Raw genomic sequence first — 11,670 nt, forward strand, 5'->3', positions numbered from 1 at the left:
CACCATCTTTTGAACTAGTAAGTTCTAAAACTACTAATATATTTTCACTCAGGTGTAAAAACCTTCGTAAGTAAGTGGGGGTTTATGATAAATGAGGTGAACAATTGGTGACGAACCACTATTACTCACCTCTTCGGAATGGGAGAAGGCTAGTTGAATATTGCACTCTACCCCTGCCACCACGAACAAACAAATTCATAGCTTAAAAAGTATCAAACCCAAGACCTCTCCTTTTTTCTTTAGGAAGCTGCGGTCTGCATTTTTCTACTGGGCCACTTATGGTTACATCTAACTTAACTAAAGCAATGTGAACTATCAGCAATTTGACACTCAATGTATAACCATCAGCTAACATAAGTACATCTTTCTTGGAGGATTTTGGCTGTTCGGGCCATTTAATGTAAGGAGTCACTATTTCTTACTTGCAAATCACAGTCTGACACGCGCAAAATTAATTTGACAATCACAATGGAAAACGTTTAGGCAAACATGTCAAACTGCGGTCCGTTGATCCTCCTTACATATAAAGCGCCACACATAAATCAGAAGTTTGGAAGAAAAAAAAAGTTCATGATTCATTGACCCAATTAATAAGATGCAACACAGCCACTAATGACGATTGATCATCTCTTAACACGAAAGTAAGCTTGAAGCGTCGTTAACAAACCGTTCAATCAATGAGTTATATTACCTGATAATCTATGAAAACTGGAGACTTCTTTGGGGGAGCGAAACGACGGGATTGCTGTTGGCCTCCATGGAAGGCACAGCATTCAGTTGACGGACCAAATTATATGTACACAAATGTTGCAGACTACGCATTACAGAGAAAGGTGAACGAGGAAATATAAAATTCTACTGCCTCAGGCGACTCCAGAGTATTTCTCCCAAACCACCAACTTCTATAGCTCCTCACACCAGCTTACATACTTGGAGTCTACTAGACGTGAACGAAAGTTTTCGAGGCTGGCCGACCTTCATTTTCCGCTAAGTTGCTCAAGAAAAAAATGGGGGAAAATGCCTGCAAGAGGAAAAATAAGTAAATAATGAGGGAAATGGGATGAAGTGAACACAAATTGATGTGTTGCGGTGGGCACAACTAGACTAGCACACTGTTCAACACACGATAAACATTTCGATGTTACAAAGAATATGCAAACCACAAGGTTACTGCTGGAACTACAGGATCTTTTTACGAGCACAATGTTCAGAATAGTTAAAAAGCACACTGGCATGAGATTAGGCTCATTAAGATGGGGCCAAAATGACTTGCATCAAAAAGTGCATCTTGAGATGCCTTGTACACTGGAAAAAACAACCAACTCATACCATGATATTATAAAACATGTCTTCGTGTTTTCAAACCAATGATTGTTGCGTGCATTCTTTTATTATGAGAGTGTGAAAAGTTCATTAAATTTTAAAACTCGAAAGGACGTGAGTTGCAATATTACCAGTCCATATTATTGAGGGATTTGGCTACAATACTTACATGTATTTATTACAATCACTATCTCGACAGTCAGACGGTAATTGTATCAAATACATATATTCACATAAATTATATATGACCGTTAGATGGTGATTGTATTAAATACATGCAAGTATTGTAGCCAGATAATTATTGAGTAAGGAAATTCGATCCTGACTTGCAAGACCCAGAGTATACTAATGACTTGTAACAGATCATGAGTCAACAAGCATGTAAGGTTATTCATAGTTTGACACTAGACGGACAATGATGAAGACATGATCCAATGATTTTGCAAAACAAAAAGTGCCTTAACAAATGATTTTGGTGTGCCACCGGAGAAATCCAAATCATATTCATTGAAAGGCCAGTTATTTCCTTCCATTCTAAAAGAAATACAGCAATGCATGTCAAACTATAAAATGTATCTCCCAAAGTTGAGAAAAAGGACCCTTACCTACATTACGGAAAAACATTATCTTCCAATGAAGTGGCATAAAAACTGCTGAAATATGTTAATTTCTAAAGTACAAATAAAACAACCTACCTTTTCAAAGTAGAAATTTATAAGTGCCTTTTCAAAGTAAAAACTTACAAGTGCCTCTTCAATGTTTTCATTTTCAAATAAAAGTGGTCCAAAATGCTTGAAGACAACTAGGAAAAAGAAACATAACTGATTGAAGACAATATAGGAAATCAATGGAGCTTGAATTTATAGATTAATAAACAAATTAACAGAGCTTCTGTACTACACAAGCCTTCCAAGGATAAGAAGAATAACAGAAGAATAATAACAATCACATATAGGTGCACATGAACCTTCACACATCCAGAAAATTTGCAAAAGAAGTACAGCAATAACATAGATGGCATATGGCATGGCACACACACTCACACAGAGAGCGTAGTAAGTAATAATATTCCCAAATAGCTGCACATTCAATTGCACACATACAACAAGAACTACAACAATAACGTAGACATGACGCGCACGCACACGCACGCACATGGAGCTAGTGAATGCAACAATAATCAGCTGACCTGGTTCAAGACTGGAGCAGTGGTAGTGCAATCGTCACATTTTTGTTGACATCATGAACTTGGCTTTTTTCTCAGCTGGCTTAAGAATCTGGAAAGAGCACATTAAGTTTTCATCTACACTCATCATCGCACCAGCATTGTCAAACTCACCACAGTAGTTGGGAGCTGAAAAAATTGTAACAAGTTGCCTGTCCGCAAAGAATTCATAACCATCTTCCACAACCTACAGAAAAAGAACTTGTTTCAGTTCCAAGCCAAGTTAACTTGAGTAGAACAAAGGGTGAAGAAGGATAGTCACTAACCTGATGGGCACGACAAACAAGGTCCAAATCATGATTCGTTAAAAATTCTGCCACCTTATCAGGGCCGAATGTATATGAGACTCCTCTGTCATTCATTCCCCATCCCTTAACATCTCTACCAGGATCTGACCAGAGCAAATCGCAAAGCAATCCAGTATCAGGAACAGCAGTTGGACGAGATAAGTTTCTGATCTGATCCAAGTTTGTCAAATCAGGGGAAAGACCACCATGCATGCATAAAATTTTGTCATCTATAAGAGCTGCCACAGGAAGACAGTTAAAGCTGTCCGTGAAGGATTTCCAAAGTCTCACGTTAAATCGCCTCTTGCACTCATCATAGAATCCATATATACGATTAATAGAAGCACATTCATGATTTCCTCTCAGCAGAAAGAAGTTCTCTGGATACTTAATTTTATAGGCGAGCAGGAGGCATATTGTTTCTAAACTCTGCTTGCCACGATCCACATAGTCACCTAGGAACAGATAATTTGCACTAGGGGGAAAACCACCATATTCAAAGAGCCTTAAAAGGTCACTGTATTGCCCATGAATGTCACCTGTAAATAAAAACGAAAACTCAGGTCAGAAACATAAAGCCTAGGACAAAGGGACGAGTATAATAGTGAACCACAAACCTATGAGCTGCAGCAAGCAAACTAGACACTATATCTAGAGATATATACCTGGAAATTTTTAATATAAATAACTCCCAAAGCCTTGGACGGATCTACTCACTCACTAAACAGTCATAGTGCGATGCAGAATTTTTTATTCTTCAACCCTTAAGCTGTCGTCATACAAGACATGACAAGAATTTCTGGTTCAGATTGCATGCACCAAATCACCTGTGTCAATGCTTTATCATGCTTACATGATAAACCCATGAATCCAGAGCTTATGAATGAAATTATTCAACTCTCTTCACACTTAATCATGCCCTCCTTACACCTCCCCACTAGATAGAGAATGGAAAAACATGTGTACCCCCCCCCCCCCCCCCCAAAAAAAAAAAAACCCCCCATCCTAATTCCACTAAACTTTTTCAAACAATTTAGTCTCAATAATGTTCAAATTAAAATATAAATTACCTTATTTTCCCCAAATGAAAGTAGAAACCACCATTACTTTCAATCTCAATGGCGTTCAATCAACTAAACTAACCTTATTTCCCCAAATGAAGGTAGAGAGCACCATTAGTTTCGATGAACACAATATACAACTTTGCACATCAATGATTTCAGTTTAAATGTACAAACGGTTATGAAGAGAAAACACACATGATAGTTCAACATTTTAAAGTTTCAAGCTTTTACTTCTACGCAACATGGGTTAACCAACTTACAGAACACATAACACCATTAACAAGCCACAATCTTGTCACAACTACATTAAATACAGAACTACTATCATATCATTGTATGAGAAAAACGAGAACTTGTTTATCTGAACATCTATAAACAGAAATTAAAACGTATATTCACCGTATATATTGTTTCTAACCTAGCTTGCCACTGATATCTGTTAAGCTGAGCTACTTCTGCAACATATTTTATGTTCTCCCTTTCAAAGTAAAACTATGACAATTGAAAGAAAAATACATATGGGTACCCTTAAACTATAATATCACCGCAGATAACTTCAACCCTAATCTGCCACAATATTTCCACCAGTAATTTCATAGCAGACAAGTAATAAACGAAAACCCATCAGAAAAAATAAAACAAAAAACCCATCAAAACATGCAAAATCACAAAAGGGGAAAAATAATGTCAATAGAATTTAGTGCCAGTAAAAATTCAGGATTAATAAACCCACATCAAAATGTATGTGGGTATGTAAAAACCCTACCGCAAATTTTGATTGGGGCCTCAAGCTCGAGCAAATTGGGCTGCTGAAGAAAGATTTCCCTGGAAGCGACACAGAGCTGTTTGATCTCTGACTCCGAGAGCTGAACCTGCTTCCCCGGCCTGGCCAGTCGGACCTCGGTGAGCCGCCTGATTATGTCGTCGAGCACGACAGGGTCCATCGCTCCCTGCCCCTGCGATGCCATTCGATTGGGTTCTCAGATCCTCCCTCGAACGGCTCGGATTTCTCCTCGAAAGAAACCCTAGAAATCCCAACTGCGAAAAAGGGTTGGTCTGAAGCTGTTATGGAGGCTCTCTTCGAATTTTGGCTTTTGGGTTTGGTGGGTATTTTTTTAATTATTTTTATTTGTAAAGGAGAATATATTTGTATATAACATAAAAAGTGAATTTTCTCGGGAAAAAAAGGGGGGAAATGGGAAGGGACAGAGAAAATTGAGGGGGGAAATGGGAATAAATAATTAGGGTTTTTGATTGGGGGGGGGAAGAACGCGTCAAAAGATTGAGGATGCAGACGGCTACAACTCCAACGTGACGGAGGTTGGGGACGACGTCGTAGTCTTGTTCCTCACACAGCTGTAAACAATTTGGAGTTTGTTTGAAAATGCTTTGAAACTCACTATAAATATTTTTAGAGAAAATATTTTAAGTTTCAGGATTTATTTATATTTTTACCGAAATTAGTTTATAAAATATTTTTATTAAAAACGTTTTCAGTCATTTTAAAACAAGCCAGGTTAGAAAGAAAATAAGATTAAATTGTAAAGCCCATCCAAAAGTGTAATTGGATTTTTTTTTTTGAGGAAAAGTGTAATTGGGTTGGTTGAGGACCGGATGTACTGAGTTAAGGCCAAAAATGAAAAAACATTGTCGACATGTTTATATTTTTTGTTTGGTAAATTGTCGATTTAGTTCTTAAATTATCATATTTGTAAAAATTAAGTTTTTAAATTATTTTTCGGTAAAATAAGTTGTTAAATTCATAAAAAATTGCTAATTTCATTCCTAATATAATAATATCATATTGAAAGTTATTTTATCTAATTTTTCGTGAACTTAAGTCACTTGACACATTTTAGAGGGTAATGTCATCATTTTCTTACCTATAAAACCTCAACATTGCATATAGATTGCGAATCTAGCATCTTATTTACCCTCAAAAGTTAAGTCCATGTGTAAAATAGTTTCAAATCTAATATTAAGAATGTAAATGGAAGACTTTTATTAGTTTAATGACTAATTTTTCTGAAAAAAAAAATAATTTAGAGATCTAATTTCACTCGGGTAATAATATAGAGACTATATTGGCAATTTCCCTTTTTTTTATACAACGATATTGAAGAAAAAAGATTTGAACTAAGTACGCAATGAATTAGCTATAAATAAGTATCGAAATCATAATATATGCAAGTCAAACTTACAATTTAATATATATATATATATATATCAGTAAATTGTAATCAGTCGAAGAAACTTCTTTTGACATTTTAACATTGGGGTTCGTTTTTTTATGTATTCTAGTTGTTTGTTCATATATCTATTTTGGTTGTATTACTATTTAGTCAAATAACTAGTTTGTATAGGCACCATTGAAAGCGACACATTGAATTGTTAACTTACTGATTCCAATTTAAAACAACTTTTAAAATTTATAATGACATTTCAAACTTATAGACTATACTTTGTTTTTCAATAAATTCATTTTGATTCTTGAGAGTTTTGTTCTTTAACACTATAAAATGCCCACACATTATGCGCGTGTAAAATTTTAAAGAGAGAGGGAGGTGGGGTGGATGATTTGATGACATGCAGGTGAGCAAAGAAAAAATAAAATAACAAAAAAAAAATTGTGCAAAATCTTCTTAATGTCCATACATTGTCATTGTGTGCGTGTAAAATTTTGAATTTTACGGAAGCAAATGAGGAGAGAAATGTCCTTTTATTGATATTTTTTTTTTTTTGAGGGAGGAACGTGTGATTTAGAGAGAGACAGAGGTTGGGTGGAATGATTTCATGACATATGGGTGAGGAAAGAGAGAAAAAAAAAAATTTGTGCGAAATCATCTTAATGTTCATGTTTTTTAATTTTTTTTTTTCAATATGCAGTTGTGAATAAAGGATTCAATCGTTTTATCACCATCTTTTGGCTGACAAAAAGAATTTGTTAATAAATATGTGACATCCCACATCGTCCAGGGAAGTGGATTATGTAAGGCTTATATGTATATTTTTATCTCTACCTAGCACGAGGCATTTTAGGAGCTCACTGGCTTCGGATTCCATTGAAACTCCGAAGTTAAGCGAGTTCGTGCTAGGTCATTCCCAGGATGGGTAATCTCCTGGGAAGTTCTCGTGTGAGTTCCCATAAATAAAACCCCGGGTTGAGATGTGACAAAATAATTAGCAAACTATAGACATCTTTGGTGTGCTTCAGAGAGGCTAGAATAAACATTTTTATTTAATTTTTAAAAAGACCTGCTATGTTTACATGGCATTGAGGGTAGTGTAAAAAACAACAAAATTCATGTTGCATGTAATTACTAAATTGCCCATAATTTTTATCTTTGTTCAATTATGTAATTTTGATAGACAAAAAGTATCATATTAATAAGTAGTTTAGATATAGATTAGCAGTTGCCAAAGTGTGATACTAATTAAATGTAGTTGTAAAAAAAAAAAAACCCACCTAAACTGCATTCAACTTTGTCTTTGCTCTTCAAAAGCACCTTGAATACAACAAAAGATCATGAAATAATTTGAAGAAGAAGAAGAAGAAATCCTTTGCACATGATTATTATTCCACCATGTATTATAAGTGTGTTGTTTTCTCCATATAATTTGATTCTTTTGGTGTTTTTCGATAATGTTAAATTTTTTTAAGGGGTTACACAAATTAACTATAATTTTAGATGCCTTGTCTACATGTTTGATCTAGCTATCTGAAAACACTCTACAGTAGAAAAAAAAATCGCGCAAAATTTATAAATAAAAAAAAAAACTGTTTTCACCATTCAACTTTGTATTTGGCTCTTCGAAGTACCTTGAATGCAGATCGAGGAGAAATGGGAAAAAAAAATTGGACCATGCGTGTCAAGAGCCATGCTAATCTCTTGTTCCAATTTTATCGAATGTCCCCGAAGGGACAAAGCCTACCGCTTAGCAATATATAAAAGGCGTTTGAAATGTATCCTGGTCGATGTGGGATTCGCCTGGTCTCTTTAATACTCAAATTGCTGCCCTCAATTATAATCCCAACGTATTACCGACTTAAAAGCCCGACAAGCTTTCATTTCAGACATTGCTTAGATTTCTTCATTTCTTCATTTCAAACATTGTTTAAAAACGCCGTAGCTTCGCTCGAACACTTTTGCTAGTTATACATGATAGTTGAAACTTGAAGTCTTGGAACACAGATTTCGATTTTCAAAACTAGAGAAATACTACACAAACATGTTTCTTTTTTGCAATGGATTCTTATCCGCACCATCAACGGGTTGAAGAAAAACTTGTGTGGGAGCTCTTTTTGGCGCGTGGTAGTGCCAAGTAGCAGAACAATCCAGTTAGATTGTTTGCATCCAGATTCGACGCTAACTTTTTATTTCTTGCATAAGTATCGTCTTTTAATTGAGTTGTTGTGCCACTTTGCACTGTCACTTGGCAGGAACAACTACACATAAGTCTTTCTTCGGCCCGTTTAGGACCCCAGGGCTCACTCAAATCGCTATCGACGATCTCGTTCTCATGCACAAGTTTTTCTTCGGCCGGTTTGGAACCTCGGGGCTCACTCAAACTGCTATCGACGATCTCGTTATCATGCACTGTGTCAGCATCCAAAGTTGTGGAGCGTTTCACAGCGTACCTCTTCACGTTTGAGCGAAGCCCACCGCCCATAGTGTTACTTAAGAATTGTCAACAATTTCCAATGTCAAGAAACTGAAACCAACCCTCATCAGAAGTAATCACAAATCATTAGCAGTCTCAGAAACTTGTAACAGAGCTCGAGATTCATCTAATTAATCAATAGAAATCTTTATTCTAATCCTTGACAAAGATGACTTTATTCTATTAATGTATTATATAATTTTAGTCCCTTGATACATTAATTACTTCATTTATTAAATGGGAACTTTAACGAAAAGCACCCGGTACTGTTCACTTTAACGAAAAACCACATTTTTACACTAAAAAGTCAATCCTGGTACTATTCACTTTACCCTTTATTTTGTCCTTATCATTAAAACTCAAAGTTTTCAAGCCATTTTCATTAGTTTTCCTTTTATTAAATACATTTTGATTTTTTAATTATTTCTCTTTTTTTCTTCCTAATTTTATTTCATTATAATTATAATTTTCATTTCATTTATCGTAATATATTTTGTTGTAAACATTTAGATAAACTAATTTTTATTATACAATATATTTCGATGTACTTTATCTTTTTTATTTAGGTACATTAAATTCATTATAATACATTTCGGTGCATACAAATAAGGTACATACATTTTGGTACATACATTTCGATACAAACATTTAGGTATATTAATTCAATATAATACATTTCGGTACTAACTTTTCGGTGCATACATTTCGGAACACACATTTAGGTACATTAATTTAATATAATACATTTCGATGCATATATTTTAGTACGTACATTTTGGTACTAACATTCAAATACATTAGTTCAATATAATACATTTTGGTACTAACATTTAGGTATATTAATTGAGTCTTTCAAGTTTGAAGAATTTAAGATAAAATTAAAAAAAAAATGTAGTACAAAAATAAATTAAAATTTGTATATTAATAAATTTAAATATTTCATGGGAGACATTAAATAAAATGCAGATTAATTATTTTGAATTAAGGATACATCAAGGGACTATAATCAATATGTAATCTAACACCAAGTTTATTTAAATTTCAATCTTCTTAAATGATTAAAGTTAAAAAACCCCATTAATAAAATACCATGAATGGATGAAAATATGAATATAATTACCCGGTCATCTAATTTACCGGTTATTTATGAAAAAAAAGAAAGAAAAGAATTACCTCGTTTTCTCTTGGGGATCCCTAGTAGTTAGCAGTAGTACTGAAGCTCGAGGTCTTCAAATAAATGAAGGAGACCGTGAGTTCATGAATTAGGGAAACCAAAACCAAACATGCAGTTATTTACATAAAATCAAAATATTAAGATAATATTGACGAAGCCCAAAAAGAATAAACTGTAGATATGCATAATTCATTAGAAAAATGAAAAATATACATTTATATGTAGTCTAATAGATGGATCGTGGAATAAGAAGGAAAACTCACAGCATATGATCAAGGATAAGAAATGCAGAAATAATGAGAGATCGAGAAAAGAGAAAACTAATGGAATGAGGAGGTAAAGAGAGAGAGGTAGACTTTCCCGTTGACCAATTGACATATTTTATCGCGTTTGTAATTAAAGGGTTCATTTTACTATCATCTTCAAGTGGTGGTAAAAATTATCATTCTATTTATCATTATTACATAAGTTAAAATTTTGAGATTTGTATCTATGTACTACACGCAAGGATTGAAATATCGGCCGATACATCGATTTATCGATATTTTCAACTGTCGATACCGATATTGGGGGGTAAGGCCATATCTTCCCCTATATCGACAATATATCCCCGATAAGTGCAATATCTCCGATATTTTGCCGATATTCTCGATATTTCCCGATACCTATAACAAAACCCAAAAAAATTCAAAAGTTTTGAAGCAAATTGAAACCCAAAATATTTTTTGGAGGTATGTGGGCAGTGATTAGATATGTGTGAAGGCTTTTGGCAATATCCAATTCAAAAGATTTTTTGGAGTATCCATTAATTATTACTATAAAGAATCTATGCACAATGAATTGAGGGGACATACGTGTCTTATCTGAAGAGAAAGAAATACACAAATTCAAATATTAAATTTCTGGTCAAATATATCTTTAATACCTGCAAGAAAATGATGCACATGTGTCTGAGCTTCTTGTGGAACTCTTTATCATTTAATATTTGTTTTGTTTTTTGGTTGTTTCTTTTTCACTTTTTGAAGTCAGGCAATTGGCAATATGCAATGCGCTGCCCATATACCTAAAAAAAAAATCTGACTACCTTTATTTCCATCAAAGCCAGAGAATCATCCAAATGGAATCCATAAAATAAAGTCTGCAAAGCCCATATACCATTGTCCCCCAACCCCCAAAACTTCCCATTGTTATCACGAGAGAAGCCCTCTTTAAATCAGAGGTTGTTTTACTTTTTTTGGGGCACCAAATCTTCACTTCTCTTCTTTCTCTACGAGCTTTTCAATTTTTATTTAGTCTGTGAGCTTCTTTCCTTGTTTGCAAGTTCTCTTTGGCTGCTGTTTCAGGTATGTGGCTTTCCCTCATGGTCTGTATTATTTTTATGATAGATTTGATATTGTAAGTTAATTTAATATATTTAAGTGTGATAGATTAAAAATGGCAAGTAGTAGTAGCCCGAATGGAGCTAGTGTGCCTGGTGGTCTTGATGTGGCATGGAAATATGCTCGTCCAATAGAAGGCAATAAGCATGGCACAATATGCACATTTTGTGAATCCACATTTCAAAGTGGTGGAATTACACGATTAAAGTATCATTTAGCCGGATTTGATCCACATAAGAGTGTAAAGAAGTACCACCAGATATTAAGAAGGAGGTAATTGCATGGATAAAGGATAAAGAGTCTAGCAAACAACATAAGAAATCTGTTGAAGAAAACATAAGATCTACAACAAGAGGGGGATACATGGGCAATAAAAGTAGCAATCCTATTGATGATGATGATGATGATGAGGATGGATATGCATATCTTCCAGACATGCACCCTGCGGAGAAAGAAGATTACCTTGCTGCTATTAGAGCGTCGAAAGAAGAAGAATGGTTTAGACAATGAGGAGTTTACGGAATGGGAATCAAACGATTTGCAAGGGGAGCAAGTG

General features: G+C 34.6%; 2 protein-coding genes across 3 annotated transcripts; both read right to left on the reverse strand.

The window, feature by feature from the left end:
- Positions 1-549: 549 nt before the first annotated feature.
- LOC126629426 (serine/threonine-protein phosphatase PP1 isozyme 4) lies at positions 550-5,107 on the reverse strand. The gene is made up of 4 exons (XM_050299465.1): positions 4,666-5,107; positions 2,815-3,374; positions 2,513-2,735; positions 550-1,021 (listed from the first exon to the last, which is right to left on the reverse strand). The coding sequence occupies exons 1-3, from the start codon at positions 4,865-4,867 to the stop codon at positions 2,547-2,549; spliced, it is 951 nt and encodes a 316-aa protein (XP_050155422.1). The 5' UTR covers positions 4,868-5,107; the 3' UTR covers positions 550-1,021; positions 2,513-2,546.
- Positions 5,108-7,963: 2,856 nt separating this feature from the next.
- On the reverse strand, positions 7,964-10,069 carry LOC126630227 (uncharacterized). 2 transcript variants are annotated; one of them, XR_007625939.1, is made up of 3 exons: positions 9,999-10,069; positions 9,735-9,788; positions 7,964-8,612 (listed from the first exon to the last, which is right to left on the reverse strand). XR_007625939.1 is itself a non-coding variant. In XM_050300337.1 (3 exons), exons 1-3 carry the CDS (start codon positions 10,001-10,003, stop codon positions 8,166-8,168), a joined length of 471 nt encoding a protein of 156 aa, XP_050156294.1. In that variant the 5' UTR covers positions 10,004-10,063; the 3' UTR covers positions 8,032-8,165. The 2 variants fall into 2 exon arrangements, 1 of the variants encoding a protein (XP_050156294.1); XM_050300337.1 differs by having other exon boundaries at positions 8,032-8,577; positions 9,999-10,063.
- Between the last annotated feature and the right edge of the window lie 1,601 nt (positions 10,070-11,670).

This window comes from Malus sylvestris, chromosome 7, assembly GCF_916048215.2.
Source record: "Malus sylvestris chromosome 7, drMalSylv7.2, whole genome shotgun sequence".
In the NCBI taxonomy this organism is placed as follows: Eukaryota; Viridiplantae; Streptophyta; class Magnoliopsida; order Rosales; family Rosaceae; genus Malus; species Malus sylvestris.

Coding starts and splice junctions, on each gene's coding strand:
- LOC126629426 (XM_050299465.1), bottom strand. CDS start 4,867: ATGGCATCGCAGGGGCAGGGAGCGATGGACCCTGTCGTGCTCGACGAC. Junction 3,375..4,665: donor GGCCCCAATCAAAATTTGCG/GTAGGGTTTTTA, acceptor TTTTATTTACAG/GTGACATTCATGGGCAATAC. Junction 2,736..2,814: donor TTGTTTGTCGTGCCCATCAG/GTTAGTGACTAT, acceptor CTTTTTCTGTAG/GTTGTGGAAGATGGTTATGA.
- LOC126630227 (XM_050300337.1), bottom strand. Junction 8,578..9,734: donor GATCCCCAAGAGAAAACGAG/GTAATTCTTTTC, acceptor ACAATTCTTAAG/TAACACTATGGGCGGTGGGC.